The sequence below is a fragment of the Monomorium pharaonis genome, chromosome 1 (assembly GCF_013373865.1).
Source record: "Monomorium pharaonis isolate MP-MQ-018 chromosome 1, ASM1337386v2, whole genome shotgun sequence".
NCBI lineage: Eukaryota > Metazoa > Arthropoda > Insecta > Hymenoptera > Formicidae > Monomorium > Monomorium pharaonis.
Genome location: NC_050467.1, coordinates 23,558,023 through 23,580,539, shown reverse-complemented (window position 1 = coordinate 23,580,539; position 22,517 = coordinate 23,558,023). Strand labels below are relative to the sequence as shown.

The window sequence follows — 22,517 nt, the reverse complement described above, 5'->3', positions numbered from 1 at the left end:
AAAAGTGATCGGTGTCTCGCCACTTCAGTCGCGCAAATATCAATCTGACGTCAGAATCTACATAGTATCACGAATAAATAGATAAATTCGGGATATTCTGTAGTGTATGTTATTACTCGAACGATGTAAACGGGTAATGCATAAGATACCGTCGAAATTTTAAATTTCGTTTCCTCGTGATGAGGAATTGGCACGAATTCGAGACTGCGCGAGCGCAAACATATGTGATGTAAGTCGAAACCGTGTCGACGTTTCATTTTATCGTAAATACGATACCCTTCCACCCTTACGACAGTATCGGTAAGATAGAACGTCTCCGAATTTTCCGACGTTTCCAGCGCAGTCACCGAGGAAAGCCAATGCGGTTGTTACCTTACTTTTATTACCCCGAGTATCCTCGACGACGGCAACGATAGCAGAAATTCGCGTTTAGAGCGACAAGCGATACCGAGGGAAGAGATAGCGAGAGGATCGGCGAGAAAAACGCAATAAAAGTGCACGATAAAGAAAGTGAAAAAGGCGCACAGACCTTTTCGGTAATCTAGATCTAGCCGCGACATCGGGTGAGAAATTAGAGTAATGGATACACATTCGATCCCCCATTAACTCGGGTTCATCAGAATTCAAAGTCGCGCGATCACCTCGCGGCAGTAATTTTTTTTCCCCCTTTTTTATGCTGTACGTATTCCATGAGTTCCATTTAAGTAATTATGGCGAGAGAAACAATGGAAAAGTTACATTAAAATATTTCTTTTATAACGTAAGTATTACTCCCGAAATTTTATGTAAATCGGGTAAGTATTCTAATAAAAGAAAGAGGAAAATCTGATTTGAGAGGAGGCAAGTAAATTTGCGAGAGTGTTTGAAAATTTCATATTAATGTTCAGCTTGAGAGATTAAATCTAAGTGACATATATTATTTAAAAGAAGTTTCTATACGATATTTTATTTTAAATATAATCACAGTAATATTTGTTAGAATAAATGATTGAAATCAAATATAGAGATATATTGATTTATGTTTAAAGCAAGCTTAATTCACGTGCATAAGTTAGAAGTGTGTGGACATTTCAATCAGCTCGACAAAACGTTTTATATTTTTATATTGAAGCAAGTTACATATAAAACAGTAAATTTTAAATTTATTTTTCTGTAACAGCACTTCGTTAGCGATCATAACAAAACATAATTTAAAAAAATACAATTTTCATCAAGAAATACATATTTATAATGTTTCCCTATTACTCTTTTTTCTATTACGTTTTTATTAATTTAATATGGAATGTGTCGTATAACAAATTTTATGCCACGTACAGAATCGTTCTCGGCGTGAAAATGTAAAGATTCTATCTACTATTAACACAGTATAATCATAATCATTAGTTTTTTAAAATATCGAATATCAGAATTATGAAAATTGTATCAACGAGCTTCGGCCTTCCCTTCCATGTACGCGCATACGTAATTCGCGGGATATGAAAAAAAAAAAAACGCAAACTCTACGTATTCTCTCGCGCTTTTGTAATGCGGAAACGTGAAATTTTTTCTTGTAGAATTTCCAATGCTTGTTCTCTCGCTCTCGGTTCGTTACCACACTGCACTTGCTTGTACTTGCTTCACGTTCCGTTTTAAGTACACCGCGCGGAAGCCAGGCGAAGGGAGAGCGCACCGTAGGGAATATTCGAAGTGACATTTCCGAATGGAGGATCTCTCCTACAGGATCCGCATCGCCGAGGAAGAACATTCTCCCGTGCGGCGCGAGAGAAGTATACCGTGGGTGTTAGTCGAATAGCTTTCTAAGTGCTGTCTCTCGGTGCGCGCGCTCCGCGCGGTATCTCGCTCGTACATCATTACGGAAATATTCGAGCACGACGCGATGCACCGAGGGCACTCGTTTTGCCCTATCAAATATATAGGGGTGTCCCGATGCCATCTCCTCCTCCCTACTCCCCCGGTACATTCCGCGAGATGCTTAATAGCTGCGTGCCGGCATTCTGCATATCTCAGGCGCGACATTCAAAGCTCTTTCCGCCGACGATATACTTCTACATCACACGGGAACAAACGACGTCTCTTCCAAATTCGGGATGCGACGAAGGGATCGGCGGCGTGTTTCTTTGCCGCGATAGAACGGCGCTATAGAAAGCACTCGCAGGTGTCAACCGCAACCGGTTCCTTCGATAATCGCATTCCGTTTTCTTCATCGGAGAGGACGCCTGCCACCATAGTCAGACGCGTTTGCTGAAATGTGTTAGAAAGCGCCATTTACGAATATTATTTTCCTCGATCGCAAGAAACGTGGCGCACGTTCATTTTCTTGTCGCGTCGTAAATGAAGAAATTTAATTCAAGATACAGCCGAGGACTCGGGTCAGGCATTTGCGAGGGCCACTTTACGGCCGTCCCGGTGTAATAAGACAATCTCGAATTAATCCATTGTGCCTCTCGACCCGCCGCGACTTGTTCGGTGTTCCTTCCGCGCACTCCGGGAAATTAATCCACGGTAGCCTCAAACAATGGCCGAGCGTAAATAGCCGGCGGGAAAATGACGACGGTACGAGGAGGATGCGTGATGTATTTCACGTTACATCGAATGCGAATGAAAGGAGGAATTGTCGTCGCGAGGTGAAAAGCTGTATATGTGTGCGTGCGTGTGTGTGTGTGTGTGTGTGTGTGCATCATCCGTTTGACATGCCAAGTAGAAACGGTTACGATATTTCGCCGGTTGTCAGCCGCAAGACTAAGTATCTCTCTCTTTCTTCTGTGCCTCAGCTTGTTTATTCAAGCGAACAGAACGCTTCTCTTGCTTTTAAGATAATGAATGTATCGCGCCGCGGTATCACAACGATCGATCATTTCATTTTGGTACACGTACCGGAGGCTTGTAAAAAAGATTTATGTGCATATATTAAGCGTAGCGCTTTTTTCTTTCGCGAGCGTTCGTTCGACGAAGCGTATATCCTTAACGAGATTCAAAGAGGAAACGACGACTCTTCCCTGATTTCGCATCAATCTTATTAGATCTGTGATTGATTCGCGCGGTGCGATCTAATTCTGTCATTTTCCAGCAACAATGCCGTGCCGCATTGGCGATGCGAATCCCAGCCTTCGGAGATTTCGACTAACGACCGATCCGCGAAAAATCATCGTGTAATACGATGCTCTTGAATGCCGTCATTAGCCACACGGCGCACATTTGACGGCTGCGCGAGTGTCAGAATCCGACGTGTGCATCTCAGCATTGTGTTACCCACGCCGCCGACAATGCTCGTGCGAGACACTGGTGGCTTGCTGGGAAATACCTCGCGGCAATCTAACCACCAGGCCGTGCCAGGCAACTTCCGTACACAGGTAGGCGGGTACAAGCAGACTTGCCGCCACAATACCGACGACGATGACAGTGCCGGCGCTTCCCTACGTCACGTGCCGTGACATCGCAACATCCCAACGACGTTGGTCTCGTTCCCAACTTTCGGATTCAGCAAGCGCGAACGAAAGTTAACTCGGAGTGTTTCCCCAATTATGGAAATTGCTGTCGTTTTCTAAAATACACGATCGCGAAAAAGCGATATTATTCTAGAGTTAAGAAGTCGAGAGATTATTAAAGAAGAGACATCCAAAGACACAAAAATCACTCTGAGAATTGATCTTTCTGTCTACGCTTATTAAATGTTTTTCATTAAATTGATTATCAATTTAATATTGTAATATTATTAATCTTATTATTAATCTGGTTCATCTTACAACTGTGTTTTAAAGATCGAAAATTTTATTCGACGCACAGTTCAATGAACTTTCAAAGGTATATAAAATCACGCAAGTAAGCATGAAGATTTAGTTATAATCGAGTAAGACTTATTCTCTTATTGGTTGTTTTGTTTTTATAAAATACAATTTTTAATGTTTTGCATAAGAAAAATAAAAGTGTTTGAGAATTTTTGAATTTTTTTTTACTTTTTATGATATATGGCATACTTGACGCGACAAAAGATACAGTACCGAAAATAGTGCAGCTAACGGAAATATACTCGGTGAGTTACAAGTAGGATAACCCGAACGTTATTTTGCGGTGGAAAGGACGGTCGTGGTGGTGCACGATGCAATTTGGCCACTTTATCGATCGATCAGAAATTTAATTAATGATTTATACCTGCAAGAAGGAGACTATCATCGTTACCGGCATCCTCACGTGCCTGGCAGCCATTTCTCTTCCGTGGCGATGCCCGAAACACGTATCCTTCCCTTCTGCAATGCCACCAATATTCGCGGACAATCCTTCTTCGGTTCACGCTGTCAGCGCAAAGTTCGCTTGATCGATCGCGTTTGGTTTAGAGCAGACTAATTACAAGCCCGTGCTCCCGGCAACGGAGATTCCCCGTGATTCGAGCAGCGGATTCGTAAGCAGAGAGTATAGGCTCTTCCGGTATTTTCCGGGCCGATTTATCAGCAACTTGGCATTCCTCGCAGCGTCCCTCTTCCGCGAAACGTGACCCGGGTGCCTAAAACGTTCTCAAAACCGATATTACGGCTACGACGATACCCATGCTGGTTTCGAGCATGGCAAACACATACACACCGTATTGGCCCGCCAATTAGCCTCGAAAGCATCGCTTTCGAAAAAGCTTTAGATCGAGCTTCTTCCACTCTGCAAACTTGATTACGGCTCTCGTCTAGTTTTACAGGAGTGTCGATCAATTAAGATGTTGTCCGCCTCTGTTCTTTGGCTCTTCGCGTCGTCAATTTCGCATTGTCGATGTTCATCCTTATTATTGCTCTCGATATTCGCGGTCCGAGCGACAGAACGCGAACTGTAGCCGAGTATAACAGCGTTGAGTAACGAAGCGGAACGGCTGTTTTCATTCGACTTCGAGACGTCGTAATTGATTACGCGGACGTTATTTCGCGACGTTGCACGCGCGTCGGAAAAACATCGCCGCCGGAATCATCGATCTTCGCTCGCTCGTTTACCAGTGATACTCGCGGAAGCTGCTTCGATCCGGCGCGACGCGACGCGACAGACGCAGCAGCAGGACGGATGGACGGGTCGCGAGAAGAATGGACACGGTTTTCCCGACCGTTCGACTCATTTTTCATTAGCGTCGGGAATTCACTTCCGACGTTATGCGAGCGCATTCGTGGAGGTCGAATTTCTCGTCGAGCAAACGGACAACTTCGATCTTGCTCGCTTCACTGCTCCCCGCCGGCGACAGACGATACAACTTCTGTCTGAAGATCAGTCAATCTATCTTTTTTCACGCGTCAGATGCTGGGGGAAGAAGAGGTCTTTTCTTGTCTTCGCGTATCTTGTCCCCCTTGCCAGAGAGATGTTACTTATAATTTTTTTCTTTATAATTGTACGCACATTCTGTTATATATATTCAAGCTATATATAAAAGCATAAAATATTATGTTTTTAATATAAATATATACATTTATATAGTTGTGATGTAGTTTAATTTGTTAATTTATTATTAAAAAAGTAAATGTAGAAAAATACACGGAACAAACAATCTTGCTGAAATGCAGACCAGAAAATAATTATGTTGAATCGTTAAAATAATTATGTTACACGTAAGCTGGTTGTTAAAATGTCAAAACACTTTGCGGCAGTATTATCTTGAGCGTCCTACATAATTATTTTAACGATTTGACATAAAATTATTTTCTCTAGTTAAATTTTCCTGCAGTAAAATTCTTTCCTCCCGTGTAAGGAAAAATAGAAGGCAGATAGCGAGTACACGAACACGAATCATTTTAATAACTCGCAAAGTACAGAACGACAAGTCATTGTTGTCACAAAAATAATTTAAAGTAGGAGAAAAGTTATATGTTGTCATGCGAGGTTCGAATGGCAGTTTGCGTTCACAATAAATATAATGGAGCAGTCATACTATTTTCTTCCCAGAGGAAAGAAAAGAGACAAGGAGATAGTTTAATATTTTCGGAGCATTTCAGTGTTATCGACGGAATATGCATTTTTTATTAAAAAAGTAGAAGGATCGAGGGTTCACACGCGTTTGCGGTTTGTTAATATTGCAAACTGAAAAGTTCGCCGTCTCCGACATCCGTCTCCTTTCATGAATAATACATGATCGACGTTAAACAACTGCGCGACTAAAAATCACTTTGAACAATTCTCAAGTCCCGAAGCGTGCGAGCAAATGCACGTCGCCCCGAGGGCTTTCTTTGTGCCGCAGAGTGCACGCGAGATCTAAAGCCACGTGTCTACTTCTCGATATCAATCATTCTGCGAGGTAAGGAGAATCGTTCATATTAAACGGCTCGTTTCCCAATGTTCCCGAAAACGAGCCGATGAGGGATGAACTTTCAAACGGAGGTACGTCGCAGTTCCGATCCAGGAATTGTGTAAAGGGCCGAGAAGGGAAAGAGGAGAGAAAGAGAGAGAGAGAGAGAGAGAGAGAGAGAGAGAGAGAGAGAGAGAAAGGAGCGAGGATGGTAGGACCGAGAGTAGAAGAGGATTTCGGAGGGCGGTTTTGAGAGGCCTGCAACGAGCAGGGATTAAATCGTGCCGCAGTAAAGAGCTAATCTGTCTATCCATGTCTACCCTTCCCTTTCTCTGTCGTCCCTTCTCTTTCGGTACCTTCCACTGCAGCTTGTCCTTTCCGTTTCCGTGCACTTCTTGAAAAATGGAAAAATGGAAATGGCGACGTCGTCCGTTATATATCGACGATATAACGATCTCCATCGCGAAAATCGTCCAAGTGAATTTCAGATTTCCTCGTATTGTGCATTAAACATTTAATCGATTTCGTGACGAGTCCTTCTCGAGTCCGTCGGTAGTAGAAAGATGCTTTCCTCCAGAATTTGATCTTCCTCAAAATACTTCTTTAGTATCTTCGAGAAGCGACTTCCTTTAGTACCGCCTCTTCTCGCTGGCTCCGCCAACTAGAAGAGTCTCTTCTTTGGAATTTCGTCCTTCTTGGGACGATCCTTGGTCTCGCCAGCGGAAGGTTTCCCTCAGGATACCACCTTCATCCGGAAAAACTCCGGATTTCCGTCAGTTCCCAAGGAAGTATTGTATAAAGAACTTCAAGTCTTTCAAATCGAGTAACTTATCCGTGTTCGATCTCTGGCAATGGAGATTTTCGATATCCGTTTGTACATCTTGCGTTAAATTGCGATGCAATTAAATATTTGAGAACACAATAAATGTTTTTTATATACAAAAGAAATTTCTCTAACCAAATTTTGTTCTTGAGACAAAATTCAATCTTATGTTCAAATTGTGGTGAAATTAAATGCTGTTTTTAATATTTATTTAACATTAATATTTGAATATTTCGGAAATTTATATATACGTGCGAACTTTAATTTATATAACAATATAAAATTCCTGTTTGTGTGGAAGTCCGGACAGAGTGTTGCAAATTTTTTTTATTTGAGAGGAGGTTCTTTTTCGTCGTTTTTAAAACGGAATGAGTAGTTAAGTGCATACAGAACACTCGCTTCATTGAATAATGTATACTGACCAAGCTTTTTACATTGCAGTAATGGGCATTTCATGCATTTCAAAAGTGCATAGCTGTAATTCTAATTTGCTAATTTCGCACAGCATATTTTTGCTGAATAATACCTCTGGTTCATCATTTTTAAAATATTCGGTGTTACATACATATTCCCCTTAGTCTATACATACGTTATTTAGTTCAATAACTACAGGTCTAATATTTAACTTAGCTTTGTGAGTGAAATTTCAAATAGAATACACATGTTAAAAACACATATGTTCAAAAGGATAGGCGAAACGATCTCGTATTGCAATTTCATCAAATAAACATTACAATTCTTTTTTTCAATCGGGATTGCCTGACAAACAGAATTTGTCCGAATCTGACGCAACGTTTTTACAAAGTGCGTGTGCACGCGAAACGAAATGGATTTCCAACTGCTTTTGCATCTCTGTGCACTCTGTCATTCCGTTTCTCGACCGCCGCTCACGCGAAGACGCTAACTTTCCATTAATAACGTAAACGCAAGCGCAACCTGCGTCTCACGTCGCGAGGCGAAGTTGTCTCTCTAATACCATTAATAAATTCCGTTGAGGATGCAACGAAGCACAGCGGAGGGAAGGAGAAAGCACACCGTGTACTCGAAGTATACGGTACAAACTACTTCAACTGAAAAACCAGTTAATCCTACAAACTGATTATTTTTCTCTTACCGCTTTGCTGCAGTGGCTTGTTAACACGTGCTTATTGAATTCTGACATTCTCGAGATCGTAAGAAATGTCATGTCTTGTGGTTAAAATTTCAACAAGTCTATGTTAATTTAACTTAGCGATTAGTAATTATGCAATGTTTAAATTAAAATTTTACGTTTTCGTAAAAAAAGTTTTTTTAGAATATTTTACATTTACATACATACTTGCAATTATTAGAAAGATAAATATTGATATTTTGTAAGATCTATGAAGTTTCCTAAATCGTATAAAAAATTTTATAATAATAACTGATACTAATGCAATTACTGATAAAAGAGAATGGCAAAACTAATTATTGATATAAATAAACGTACATTAACTGCAAAAATTAATTCAAGTCAGTTTTCAGACATCCCTATCTTTTCATTATTGTCACTTATTGTTATAAATTATTAAATATTTAATTTTTTTATAAATTATTAATTAAATAAGTATTAATTAATCCTTTATATTTTTAATTATTTTATTTTACAAAATCGATACTTAACAAAATTATTTGATCATAAATAATTAACTATAAAATTATAGGAATAATAATTAAATTTTTAAAAATAGGAAAAACAGATTTTCTTGCACTTTAAATGATGTTAAATAATTCTTATACACATGTACGCAACGATATTGCCTCGTTGAGTGGCAGAGCCGATTATAAGGAAAACGCGACGCCGATGAAAGAGCGGTAATATTCGGGGGTTGAATTGCGATTAATTAACTAAACGAGAGTTAATCGAGGAAGAGGTGGACCTCTCTCAAAGGATTTTCAGCAAAGGGCGGCTCTAATGAGCGCGGTACTTTGGAATTGCTTCCAGCCGCATCGCTGCTCTTCGTGCGTGAAAGATCCCCGACGGGAGTTACTTGGCTAATTATCGACTTAATTGCCCCCGGTAGTTAGCAGAATCGCGGCTAGCCGCGGGTGTCCGTGCAAAGTTTTTCCGCCGGTTTACAAGAAACGTAAAATGGATTCTTATGCATTATTCCATTGGCTAATTAACGCTCTTGAAATGAGTCTGACGTTTCAATTTCTGCAGTATATCGTTTGTGACAACGTTACGCGCGATAACAAATGTCGTGATTAAAATTCATATCACGCCACCTTAGAAATGAACGACCAGAGGATAGTTTCCACTACTCGTGGCTCGTGACAAATCGCGTAAGGAGAACGTAATTTTCGCGTTCGCGGTCGTCCCCTTTTAGACGTGCGCCGACAGCGGACGGGTTAAATATTTTTCACATTTCCACCCGGAATATCTCGGAGGGTCAAGCCGCACCGAGGGAGATTCAGTACGCATCTCTCTAAAGATTCTCTCTCGCTCTACTGCGAAAGATGATACCGTGCAATAAGGCGCGCGAGACAAGCTGACGCGAGAGATAAACGTCAGGTCGCGATTTGTTTCTTCGCCCTCCCGTGCCGTGCAGAAGTCCCGCCGGTTTCTCCCGTACTTTATTGCGCCTTGTATCCACGATATCCTCCCATCTGACACTTTGAATTTCGGACACCGAGGGAAAGAGGGGAGAAACAAGGAGAAAGCAGGCGGGGAACGAGAAAAGAGAGAGAGCCCAGAGTTCAGCCCCGGCGTGAAACTTGCCCCCGACGCAAATGTTCGCGAGATGCAACCAACCAGATTTGATTCTGCCAGCCCGGAGTTTCGGCTAACGTTTTCTCGGGGCTTCGCGAGAACTGCGATTCCGCCCGTGAATACGTCAGGCGCATCTCGCCCGGGATCAAACGGATTTCGCTACCGATCGCTACCGACCGCTGCGCAACCCCCCCGTACAACCCCTAGACGCCTCTACAGCTTCGGAGATCTTGCCAGTATTACAGTCGAAATTGTTGTGGAGTGAAATGTTTTAAAGCGAGGTACGAGCCGGGGCCGTACGAGCTCGCGAAAGTATAGGGAGCTTTTCACGGGCAGCTCGGTAATTTCAGAGAGCGTACAAATTGTATTTCGTTTAGGTAGGGGGGCGAGAGCTGCGCATCGGCATAAAACAGTTAAACGATTCTTTTGCCGGGATCGGGCCGAGTTTATTGCGTGAGAAAATTCGGGCGCGTGTGTATTGGGAGAGAATTGTTTAATCGCCTGATAAAACGTGATTCGCGAGCTGATTGAAGTGATGTCATTTGCTTCGTAATTGCGAAAGCGACACGGCCCGCCCGGCGCGTTTTTTCCGGGAACGTATTCATGGAGCCCGTCGCGCTTCATCGACGTGCATCTTTTTATCACCACGTACGCCACGCGTTTTCAATTGTATTTCTATTCGGAATGATAAATCTTTTCCATTCGAGCCGTTCGGTAGTTTATCTCTCCCGGGGTTACCTCGCACCATTTATCTTTTCCAGCCGCGCTTAATTTACCGTCGCTGACTGAATCTCGGCAAGATTATCTTGCCCGTCGCGGCGATCGCCGCGATTTTCAACGCGTATCCATTCGTACCAAAGGAAGACCCGCCCGACAGTTGAAGCTTCCAATCGTCGCATTTCAGTCGCTGTATTTGTAATGTTCGATTGAGAGCGCGAATGCGACATCATACAAGTCACATATTAAAGCAATAAATCTGTTATCATAATAACTCGTTGCAATAATTAAAATCTTTAAATAAATAAAAAATAAATACTTATCTGGTCGGTCAAACTAACAAATATTCTTTTTATTAATTAAATGGAAATTTGACACGACGTTTTGATCTTTAATTTAGATCTTTATCAAATAGCGCTAACAATGTCAATGAATTAAAAAACGATACAGAAACACAGTAAATTCATAATAAGTTCCATTTAAGTTATTCGTTCGTTTATGTGCATTATTTAATGACGATGCTAATCCTGTTTATTGTTGATTAAAGCCTTCAATTATTCGCACACTTCGGAATGTAGGTCTCCTCTCGCTCTCGTCGTCCTTTAACGCACAATTTCACATACGCGTGAAACGACTCGTGCCAACGACTCGTATTCCAAAATCACATTATCCTTCCGCGAGCCGATCCAGGCAGAAGGCGCGAGAGAGGGCGTTTTGGCACAGAGAGCACATGCAGCACACGGAGTCTGGAAGCGCGCCTGGTGCGCCGAGTGCATTCACTATTCACTTATCTAGGTCGGTTTGCCCAACCCAGCCGAGGCCTCGACCCACCCCGAAATCTACCTTGGCTTCGTCAAACTCTCCCGACTGGGCGAGATGCAGTAACCCGTGGCGTTTCGTTATCTTAACGGCGCTTTCATTTGGCGGAGATTTCCGTCTCGAGATCAGAATCTTCGGGCGAGATCGCGTCCGATTCGATTCAAGTCTCCCCCTTTTTTTTTGTTCCGTTAATCGAGCGAAATAATTGCTGTCGATGAGAGTTGATATTGATGTGCCGCCGGCTGAATAATTTCAATGTAATATCACGGGGATAAATGTTATTCGCGTCGACATCCTATTTTCGCGATGGAAGAAGTAACGCGGGGAAATAAGGAGGGTTTTCAAAGCCGAGGATGCGCTACGAAACAGCGATTCCGCGAGAGGAAGAGCGAACACTTAACTCCCAACTCGGCAAATATTATTTTACACATGTTTGCCTTATGAATATTTTACGACGTGTCACGTATCTATAAAGTACACGATTATCCGTCATTTCGATCAAATGAGTTTCGCGACAATTTCCATATGCAGTGGCATCCTCCCTGCGAAACCGGGATTCGATGTAACATTCCATGAATACAGAATTAGTTAGATATTAGTTCGGAGCGCAGTTTTGCAAAACCTAAAAATGTACATATAAAATAATATCAAAATTCCATCCTCGACCGTAATAGGGGCGGTTTTATATTCATTTATACGTTTACACGTATAAGTTTAAAATTACCAATCATTTAAATAGGTATCAAATTACAAATTCGAAGTAAGCGAAACATCGTCAATCATTCGAATCGAATCTTCGAATTCTGAAGAGTTTTTAGAAATTTCCGCACTCGCGATGCACGCAATTAAATTGTTTCGCTCCAATTACAATCCGTACGAGAGATGCGATAGGGAAGAAGATTGATCACATTATTGATTATACGGAATTCAATGAAGGAAGTGTCAAAATAAACGGCTGCGACGCACGCGGGCGACGTAGTCATGAAGTATATGCATAATAACGCCAATAACCTGGGGCTGTTAAACATACTTCCCGCGTGGAATTCTACGCGAGAAGAGGACAGAATGTGTCCGCGTGCATCGTCGCATTGCACGCGCACGCGAGTGCATCCCGATCCTAGTGGCGCGGAGGGGGAGGGTCGCATAGCACCCCTGCATAGTGGTCATTGTGGTGGTACGGTGTTATGCGAACGGTACGAGCGCAAACGGAACAAAGACGTGTACCGAAGAGAACTCTTTTGCACTCTGAACGACTCGTGTCGCGGTGGCAGCGTCGCGCGACGAACGGATGTTTCGTAAACGGATAATATAATACAAAATTTAATTTATTATTTGGAATTAACATCCACGGACATCCGGTGATCAGCTGTGCAAAAATGGGTCATTACGTGAGAAATTTTAATGGCCCTTGCCTGTACAGTGCAACGATTATATTATGAAGTGATACAAGTGCGAATGTAGTCAGACATTAAATCGGTGAATTATTCATTTTCTCTCGTAGGCGGACAGGTGTCGAAGTAAATATTAAATGTGCGTTAATAACGACTGAAAAGAGTTCCGCGCTTGTCTCTTGCGCAATTCCGAGATTTTCCGAAGGGATGGTCCACTGCTCGACTGTTTTCTCGCAACGTCATCCAGAAACCTTGTTGCTTTATGCATGGGTGCTCTTACTTTTCCAACGTCTGGTGAGCTTATTGCGCCTCGGACGTTGCTAATCTTATATCGCTTGGATGCGAAGTTGATACTGCTCGAGTGCATCGCATTCAACATTTATAAATTTACAGATTTAAACATACCGTTTACCCGGTGCATTTGTTGAGATATGACGCGGACGGATCTTACAAGTTATAAGAAAATATTACAGTAAATGTTGTAAGAATCGAAAAATATTGCGGAATAAACTGCAAACAAGGGAAGAGGCCTCTTATCGTTCCCAGTTTAATTTGTTTATTAATTAAAAGGATTTCAGAAAATATAATAAATATTGAAAGGCAATTTATCTTACAAAGATTCCTTTACGGGAAGTATTTCTAATTGTTTCAAACATTTTGTTACGTTTCGCTGAGCTATTCGAGGAAATATTAATTGTCACGTGACATAACTCCTTTTCACTTTGGGAAGACCGAACCGAGACTTTTCTGACTTGTCAAGCTATAAAAACTCGCGCGACCCCTCCTCCTTGTATACAAATAACACATTAATACTTCGAAGGAACAGCACATCTCGGCCGGTTATTAATAACCGAGGCTATTCAGATGCGCGAGACTAGGGTGCGGGAAAAATGAGGAGGCACGGCAGCGCGCGAGGCTCTTGGCGAGGAGGATAGGAAGAGGCTTGCCTCGACAAGCCCGCGGGATATTGAAGTGGCTGCTGGGCGCATTCACATGCGGCTCCGGGGATGAGTTCCAGAGATTCAGATTAGTCACGGATCTACCACCACGGCCGGGACGCTTCTTCCCTACGTTCCACTTCAACTCCGCTGTCGCTACGTTCTTCAGCGACGTGACGAGACGCTTCCACGCAACGAGTGCTTAGTCAGCTAATTATCTATTTTAATATGCAAAATTACCCGGTTTTCCTCCTCCCTCTCGAGGAAAGATGGGAAGCAGCCAGACGTTGGAGCATTTTGAAAATTAGCGGCGCGCTGCGGCGAGAAATTCTCGGAGGACGAATTCCCGACGAGGAAAAGACGACACTTGACATGGTTGGTTGACATGAGTGACAGGCTAGACATTGTCATGTAAAAGCTTCGAGATCACCAAGGATTACTTCATCGACTTGTTTGACCGCGAGAATGGATCGACGTCTCGGCAGTTTTATTCGAAAGGTTACTGCCCTCGAAGCCATTCCCGGTGATATCATTATTGTAAGGTTGTTGATTTTGAGTATTGAAATGTATTTAGCTTTAATGAATTACGATGACGCAGAGAGGTATCTAATTAAAACAGATATGATAATCGGCAAGAGGAAGAGGAAGAAGAAAAGGCGCGGTTATAAACAATAATTTCTAAAATAATTCGCGCGATTATTCACGAGTCACTGCGTTTTTTTAATACAATCTTGTAAAAAAAAACTACCTCTAAAACTGCATCAGCGAATTGTGCCGCCAGAACATCGTAATCGGAATTGGATTGATGTAATTGTGATTAAAATGTAAACCCGCAAACAACAGAAGAATCTATCCTCCCGATAGATTTCCGATAGCCGCATGCCGTGGATTCATCCGCGACTCCAATACGATTTCTATCGATGGAAATACGTCTGCCAATGACGAGGGTATCTCTCCTCGTTTCTGCTAACGTCGAATCGAGGCGCCTCTGAATGTCCGATTGGCTCAACTGCCCGTGAAATGACGCCGTTTCTCCGCTTGCAGATCATTTACGTCTCCCTTTGTGGAGTCTCGTACGACGGCTCCGTATTTCGTATGCCGTTACCTTCGCCGCACCCGTGAATCACGGTGTCATATGATTCACGCGGTTGACACGGTCCTGTCTTTTTGGTCTGCCGAACTGGAAAATAATCCCGCGCTTGAATAACGTCGGAATCTTTCTCGGACTATCTTTAATCCGATAAACATCTTTATTCATATATATTAAAAAAATATCATCTGTCTTTTCAACATTTGTAGATACATGGAGAATAAATTTTTGCATATAAAAAAATGCATTTTAGACTTTTTGTCACAGAATTCTGAATTTACAGATATTTCTTCAACTCAATTGTCATATTTAATTAGCGATCTTAATTAATCGCTTTCTTTATATTTATATATATATATATATATATATATATATATATATACATTTTATGAATCCGTTTAAGTCGTGTAATTATTATAGACAGAACGTCGATCAATAACGGAAATGGGATGCTACAAATCCCCGATTGATCGATCGAAAGAGGAAATTCCATCGTGTCAAGATGCAAGCGACATGCCTAAAGCGTCACACGACGCCGTCGTCTGAGACAGGCTTTTGCTCTCGGTAGGGAAATTCCAAGAGTCGGGAGTACTTAGATGCCTCGCTCCAAGTCCAACAGTTTCGAAATTCTTTGGACTTCCTTACGATACGAAGCCGCGGGCATAACTAAACTCGACGGGCACACTTGTAATGTAGAAACAATGGTAGTTTCGTCACCGTTAAAGCAACGAATCTCGTTGCCCGTTCACTTTCGAATAAAGATTTATCTGGAAATTATCGTGCCTCGCAGCGTAAATTTTAAATGTCGTTAATTATTAAGTGTCATTAATTATATAAATGTCTACTTGCAGTGACTTTTCATTAAAAAATCCGATAGTCTCGAGAGACACTTGTAAAATTGCATCTCGAGGATTACTTTCGGACTCGACGAGCGCTTACTTATCTCGTCCCTCTGCATTTCCGTAGACGTCGGTTTCTATATTATAACGGGCGTGAATATTTCCACGAGAGAAACGTCCCGTCCCGAAACTTACTTCTGAAATTACTTTCATTCTTCGGCCGCGAGTAATATCATAATCCGGCTTCATTCCGTGCGTTGATACACCGGTGACTATCGCGGCCGGGAGAAAGGCTAACTTTTCTCTCAAACGTACTTTACGGTGATGGCATCGTTCGATGCAAGTTGCCTGCCACAAAGCCGATTGCGACATCGAGATCGGTATTTCTATTCGGATATCTTTGCGACGACGATAAAATCTTTCCGCTCGCGTAATGACGTTACTCTCTGCTAGTTTCGATCTTTCGGAATCGCGAATTTCCTTCTTCCGCAAAGGATCCCGTTCGCGAGTTTTCTTCTTTGAAGTTGTCATCCGAGTGGCATGATTCACAAAATCACGTCACAAATTTTTATTGTACCAGCAAAGAATATATAGGATATTGAAATTTTGATTCGTCTATTCTAGAAGTCGCCATAAGTTGCAATTACTTAACTAATTAAAATCACTTTTTTGTGCGACATAAAAAGTATTTTTAATATGTGGGTACAACAAAACAGACATTCTTTTAAAAAGGAATGTCTATTTTGTTATTCCAAAAAAGAGCTCGAGAAATTTTTTTATAGAAAAGAATTTCTAATTTAACATCGTTCACATGTTATTTACTGGATAATCTGTGATAATAAAAAGTACTATTATAATATATAAAAATCAATAAATATTTTTACAAAAAAGTTGCAATTACTCAACATTTTTTCATAAAAAAATTTTTTTAAACAGACTTTTTCAGTCTTAATAAAGTAGAATATCTCTAAATAAAAAAGAATCTTTATCTAACGTCGATATAATCAATTACATAAAAGATTAATACTGTAGGAGTTTAGGAATAATTATTTACAAAGTTTTATGGATAATTACGATAATCTCGAGAAGAAAATTATTACCTTGTATCCACTTTAGAAACTGTGATATACTTATTTCACATCGGAGGGCGCAGCGATTAACTCATTCGTCGATAGCGAACGAAACCCTCGCGGACTTCGTCAGGGACTTTGCTCTCGTCGGTTCGAGTTCTTCCTCGATGGCCGCTTGAGCTTACTCGGGGCGACAAAGTTTAAATTGTTTTCGAAACAGCGGCTGTACAGTCGCGAATTTCATTGTCGGCAATTGCCAAAGCGAATATTTGAAGCAATCACGTAGGAATTTATCTCGTAGTTTTAATCGCAATATCAGTTTTACCCTAATCAACATATATTATAAAATTGAGTTAACTAATTATTTCAAATCAAATATTAAAATATATATATGATGTTTCCGCTGTTTAAAGTATTTTATAAATTAAATTTATAAATTTTGAGGGAAAATTTATAAATCTTAAGAAATCGAACAAATTTGCGAAGCTGTTCATTGCGTACACATTCCACAGCAAAGTGAAGCTGCATGTCGGCACAGACTCCATTATGCCTGATCGAAGGCAAATATTTGCAAGAGGATATCAAAGTTGCAGAGCAGAAGAAACATAGATGGTTTATCTTATCGCATCGTTGCAACTACCCTTTAGCTCGTATAATAAAGTCGAACAAGCGTAAATTATCCCTGACATTCTATCCCAGTTAATGATGGTTAATGACAAAGTGATGTCGCGAGAGCTGACACATTGCACGAAAATTGTGCGCGCTGCAGTATAGCTGCGACAATATAACTTTTGGCATCGACTTAATCGAGATCAATATAAAGCCATCTATATAAAAAATACTATATATTTCCTATATCCGAAAATTGTAAAATTAACTTGCATGAGTTTTAATTAGCTCTCGTTCACTTTATTGTTTTTAAATCTCTTCTTTTTTTAATTAATATAAAAATATTTGTTTTTTTACCACAAATATGAAGACAATTAATTCTTCAGAAGCTCGTGAAATTGCACGGGACAACCATTTCAATCTCCAGAGTATCAAACGTGGTTTTGGTAACTGGCCGATCGTATCGGCCGCACGTACCTCTCTCGCCCTTCTGTCGGCCTCCCCCGCCCTCTCTTGAAATAATGACAACAGGGGAAATACATCTCTCGGCACGTTGGCCACGCTATCAATATTGCGCGCCGTATCCGGCGAGAATGCGGGATCTATCGCGCGCGCGCACGATGCATCGCCGAAAAAATGAGCCGCCAGATAAATCATCCGGATCTCGCGCGAGCGGGAAGATACAAAGAGCGTCACGTCCGTCTCGGTGAAATTTACTACCAATATTTTTCTTCCGAAAACAGGGTCGAATTTACATGTCGCGTCTCCTTTGCCGAACACGCGCCTCTGCGAGAGGCGTGGCGCGGATATATCTCCGTGCCGCACACGCCCGCAATATCGAGCGAAACAACACCCGAGTCCTCGCCCGCGAGGCACGGATTCCGCTTCAGGATTTTCCCATTCGCGTGTCCTCCGCACCGCGCGTAGTAGCGATCCTCCAGAAGCGTAATTTACACCGGAACAATTTATTCGGGCTTGCACCGTCGCTGTTATTTCAACGTTTCTCCGTTGAAACGTTGACCGCTACAATTTGAACGCTTTTCGCGATGAAGAGATCGAGCGCGTGTGTTTTCGCATATCAAATTATTATTTCAGCCGCTCCGCAATGCCCGCTGAATCGCCGTGTTACGTGAGCATTATTAATTGGTGAATTATGGTCTTCAATGTTCATTGTCTATTTATATAGACAGGGATGTTACCAGTGGAGCGATTTCCAGGAGATTAAAGGCGGACGGCGGTCGGTCGGGGGGGGGGGGGGGGGAGCGCATATAATCGAGCTAAGGATTTGCCACAGATTGGTGTATCGAATTCCGAACGGTTCGATTCGTAGAAAATTGGAAAAGTTGCCTCTTTATTGAGTCGATTCCGACGTACCGCGGGGCGGTACGCCCTCCGTCAAGGTACAGCAAAAATATTTTATTGGAGATAGGAAAACACCGCGGAGGGGACACAAAAAAAGGGTCCTCGATCGACGGTCGCTGATATCCATTCTCTCCGCTTTTGGGCTCCCGCGATTGCACGTGCAATAGCACCATCGTCGCGGATCGAGCTCACTTTGCTTCTTGTCACTTGACCGATTTTTGCGGTCTATCTTATACCGATCGGATCTTGAAACTCACGCTCCAGTAGGGAAGCATCCCTATAATGATATATTATTTTTACTCCGCCACGACCGTCGCGTCGTTGCGCGGTGGACCAATAAAGAAATAAGGTCGTGAGACAAGAACGCAATCTTCTCTTTTTACGTTTGTGCGAGCTTCCTGTTTACAAGTCGGGATATTTGATATAAAATCCCGTTATTCTTACGGATACGCGACCCTGGAGATAAGATTTATCCGAGTTGCACATCCCCCTTCGCCCCGCGCGGCTCCTTTCCCCCGTCTATCTTACGGTTTCAGTTTAATGCGGCACGACGTGTATAAATGAATGTGTGCAAACGGACGATCTTAATACTTTGTCGGGGGGGGGGGGGGGGTAGAGCGCATGTCAACACCGCGCGCGGCGGGCGAAGCATCATCGGTCCGGATGAACTCGCAAGTTCATAAAGTTCTAACGAGGTCCCATGGTGGTTTACCTTTCGAGGGGACGGGGAGTGTCCTCGGTCTGTTTCGCAGACTCCTGCGTTAGGAGCGTTGAAGTTCGGCGGTTAAAGGACACACCGCGAGTTTTGTGCGGCAGACGCTTAAAACGCTTTATTACTCTTATTAATTACCCACTCTCCTTGGAGCTTGCTCCTTGGCCTTCTTGTTTTTTTAGCTTCTTTTTTTTTTCAAAAAACGCTCAATGCGAAACTGTCGCAACTTTTATTTCGCCAGCGCGGAAATATTTAATCCGGGTCCGCCAAGTTCATCGAGCGGGGTGTATCGGCTATCGAAAAATTCTCATTAGCGGCGCGCGACATCAAAGTTTCATACGCGTTAATCATTTTTAATAATAAATAAATGTACAGCGTACACAAAATAAAATTTTTAAAGCAGTTTGAAAGTTGAGGAAAATTTGAAATTTATAAAAAGCGTTCGAAGAATCTTAAACCTCGCGCTTAAAACCTCGCGTTGTCTCGTCGGTTTCTCTCTCTCTCTCTCTCTCTCTCTCTCTCTTTATCGCCTTCTCGTCGTGACGGGCGAGTGAGTTTAATCTAGCGAGCGGCGAATCTTCCGCGAGCGACCTCTTGCTGGGGTCTCATCTGGAATCGACGGGCGCTTAGCGCTGCCTCATAAATCCTCGATTTTACGGACGTGCTTTATACTCGCTGGCGAAAAAGAGGTTCGATCGGTCCGGCGTGAAAAAGCACGGTAAAAACTTTCCCTTGCGCGTCGCTCGCATTATGAAACTCGACCAACTTTGGCGAAATGAGGGCCGAGAGAGCCGCTATTTTACTACTCGCGCGTGGGGTACGGAAATATGCACCGGATAGGACGCCCGAGTTCTCGCATTTACGAGGCGCGATTAAGCGTTTTATGGATCCCATCAATTTTCAAATCGCCTTACAGCGCGGAGGATTAAGAGTCGGCTCGTGAGTGTCGCGTCGAGGAGCCAATTGCGAGATCCCTCTTGATCTCGTGCCGCTTTTTGCCACGTCGCGAATTATTTGCCGCTCCGAAACGACGCGCTGCCGGCGCGAATACGGTGGGTAAAATGGAAAATGGATTTTCGTCCCCCGCGCGATTTGTATTGTAGATTGCTCATCGCTCCGTCCTACATTCCGAATTATTCTTGCGGCAGCAGCACGCGCGCCTTCCATGCGGTTTCACTTGACGATTAAATGTTATATGTGTGTCACAGGTGTCGCGCACGGTATTAGATGTTACAAATGTGGACAGTACAACGAGGGAGTTGGCAGCATTACACCCTGCATTAATTACACCGCACACATGCTGATAGAATGCCCACGCACGGACGAATGGTGCATCGTAAGTACAATATACATGTCATTTTCCACTCAATTTACCGAACAAAACAACGCGGGACAATTCCGTGGAGTGTGATCGCGTTTGCCGGCGCGGATCTTGCGAAACTCTGCCAAGTATCGCTGCACGTGAAAATAAAAATCATATTCCAGATTCACACGGCCCCACGATCCAAAATTGCAGCGCATTCGAAACAATCGCGCAGCTGGAAAAGGAAGAGCTGAATTCGAGTGTAATCCGCGAAAAGATAAATATTTCTTTCGTGAAAATAGGCGTCGATGCGGCGCCAACGATCACTTGACACTCTTCCAGAGAGTCGCCTATAACGACGTTATTTACCTCTCGGCGGACTCGCCGATGTCGGATTTATGAGATGAGTCCGCGCAAATTGGCTCGGGAGTCTTCTGCAAGCTTGCACGTCCGCTCGCCAGAAAGAAAACCTTCCGGCTTCTTCTCCGGCTACCACGAAGAAATTCGATATATATCGCTACCGAGGGGATTTCTAAAATTTAGAAAAGTAATTTTCACGCGTCCGTTCCATGGGGAAGTGCTTGAGATTATAAATATTCGAAAAGTTGTGACACACAACTGACAATAAATTTCAGTACGAAATTAATAATTGGTAATACTCAAATGTTTTAAATTTTTAATTGTTGAATTTAATAATATTGTATGTAACAGAGTTTCTTAAATTCATGTGAATCACGAAACATTTTTTAAAACAGCAAACATTTACGATTTAATTTTAAAAAGAAAAGTAGGGGAAAAAAATAATAAATTATTTATTATATCATTTTAATCAATTTTCTTATTAATTTTTTAATACTTTTATAAAGTTACTTCTTAAAGAATGTAAAGTATGAAGATTTGAAGAAGGGGCTTTTTTTTATTGATAATATTTTGAACAATATTTGAAGGCAAATAATTTTCATGTATAAGACGTTTATTTCAGTTTCAATTCCTACCATAGCTGAAAAATTTTTCGCAACTCACAAATATTTGCTCTGTTATATACTATTTGCTTATTCAAACGCTCTAGTGTGGATTTATTTTACAAATATCTACCCAGTGTAAAGCGATTCAATTTTAATTCGTCAATTTAGGCGAACTATGTATTAAATACGTAACTGCTCCGTATCGTTTATTTCTGCATTAATTATATATCGTGAATGTTGGCGCCTTTCTCTCAGTACAGTAAAATGATTTATAAAATCACCGAGCCCCGTATTTCCGAGAATATACCTGCCTCCTGTGATGCATGGTCGAGTTCTTCCTTCCCCTCGAAGTAAACCGCATTATTAAATCTCTCGATCCCTCCCATTCATCGCACAACATAGCGAACGATTTTGGCTTCAGAAAGGAAGCCAGAGTCTCTGTTGGATACATAACTTAACGTTGTAATTTACTTAGAAAAACCGCAGGTTCTCCTAGTTAGTGACTGCTCATCCTTATCATCAATATTTTATTACACGTTCTCGGAATGAAATGTGATGAAAGGAAAACGTATGCGTCACATTGAAAAGTAAATCCCGGCTAGGCCGAAAATGAGGAGTAAACTCGAGGAATTTATTGAAACGCGAGCGACCGATATTACTTCGCGATTCGAATAAGGGGATCAATGGCCTATGTACGTACGTTTAGGACGCAAATGAGATTTCTGCGCATAATAAAACCTGCTGAAATCTCCTGGAATTTGCTCCGAACGTTCTACAGAATCGGGAAATAGAGATGGGGTAGAAATAGATGATGGTCCGTCTGTGTCTGCGACAATGGGAAACGATTGGAAACTCCGACTGCAGGGTTGAACTGCACAGAAGTCGTTTTCTCGCGGCTCCATGA

At 42.1% G+C, this 22,517-nt stretch overlaps 1 protein-coding gene across 1 annotated transcript in view; it reads left to right on the top strand.

Annotated features, from left to right (window-relative positions):
- Positions 1 to 22,517, top strand: part of LOC105836996 (lymphocyte antigen 6D) — a 72,159-nt gene that overhangs the window by 19,276 nt on the left and 30,366 nt on the right. Inside the window, exon 2 of the mRNA XM_012681439.3 lies at positions 20,554 to 20,681. Coding sequence (XP_012536893.1) covers positions 20,554 to 20,681 — 128 coding nt within the window. The remainder of the gene's footprint in view (positions 1 to 20,553; positions 20,682 to 22,517) is intronic.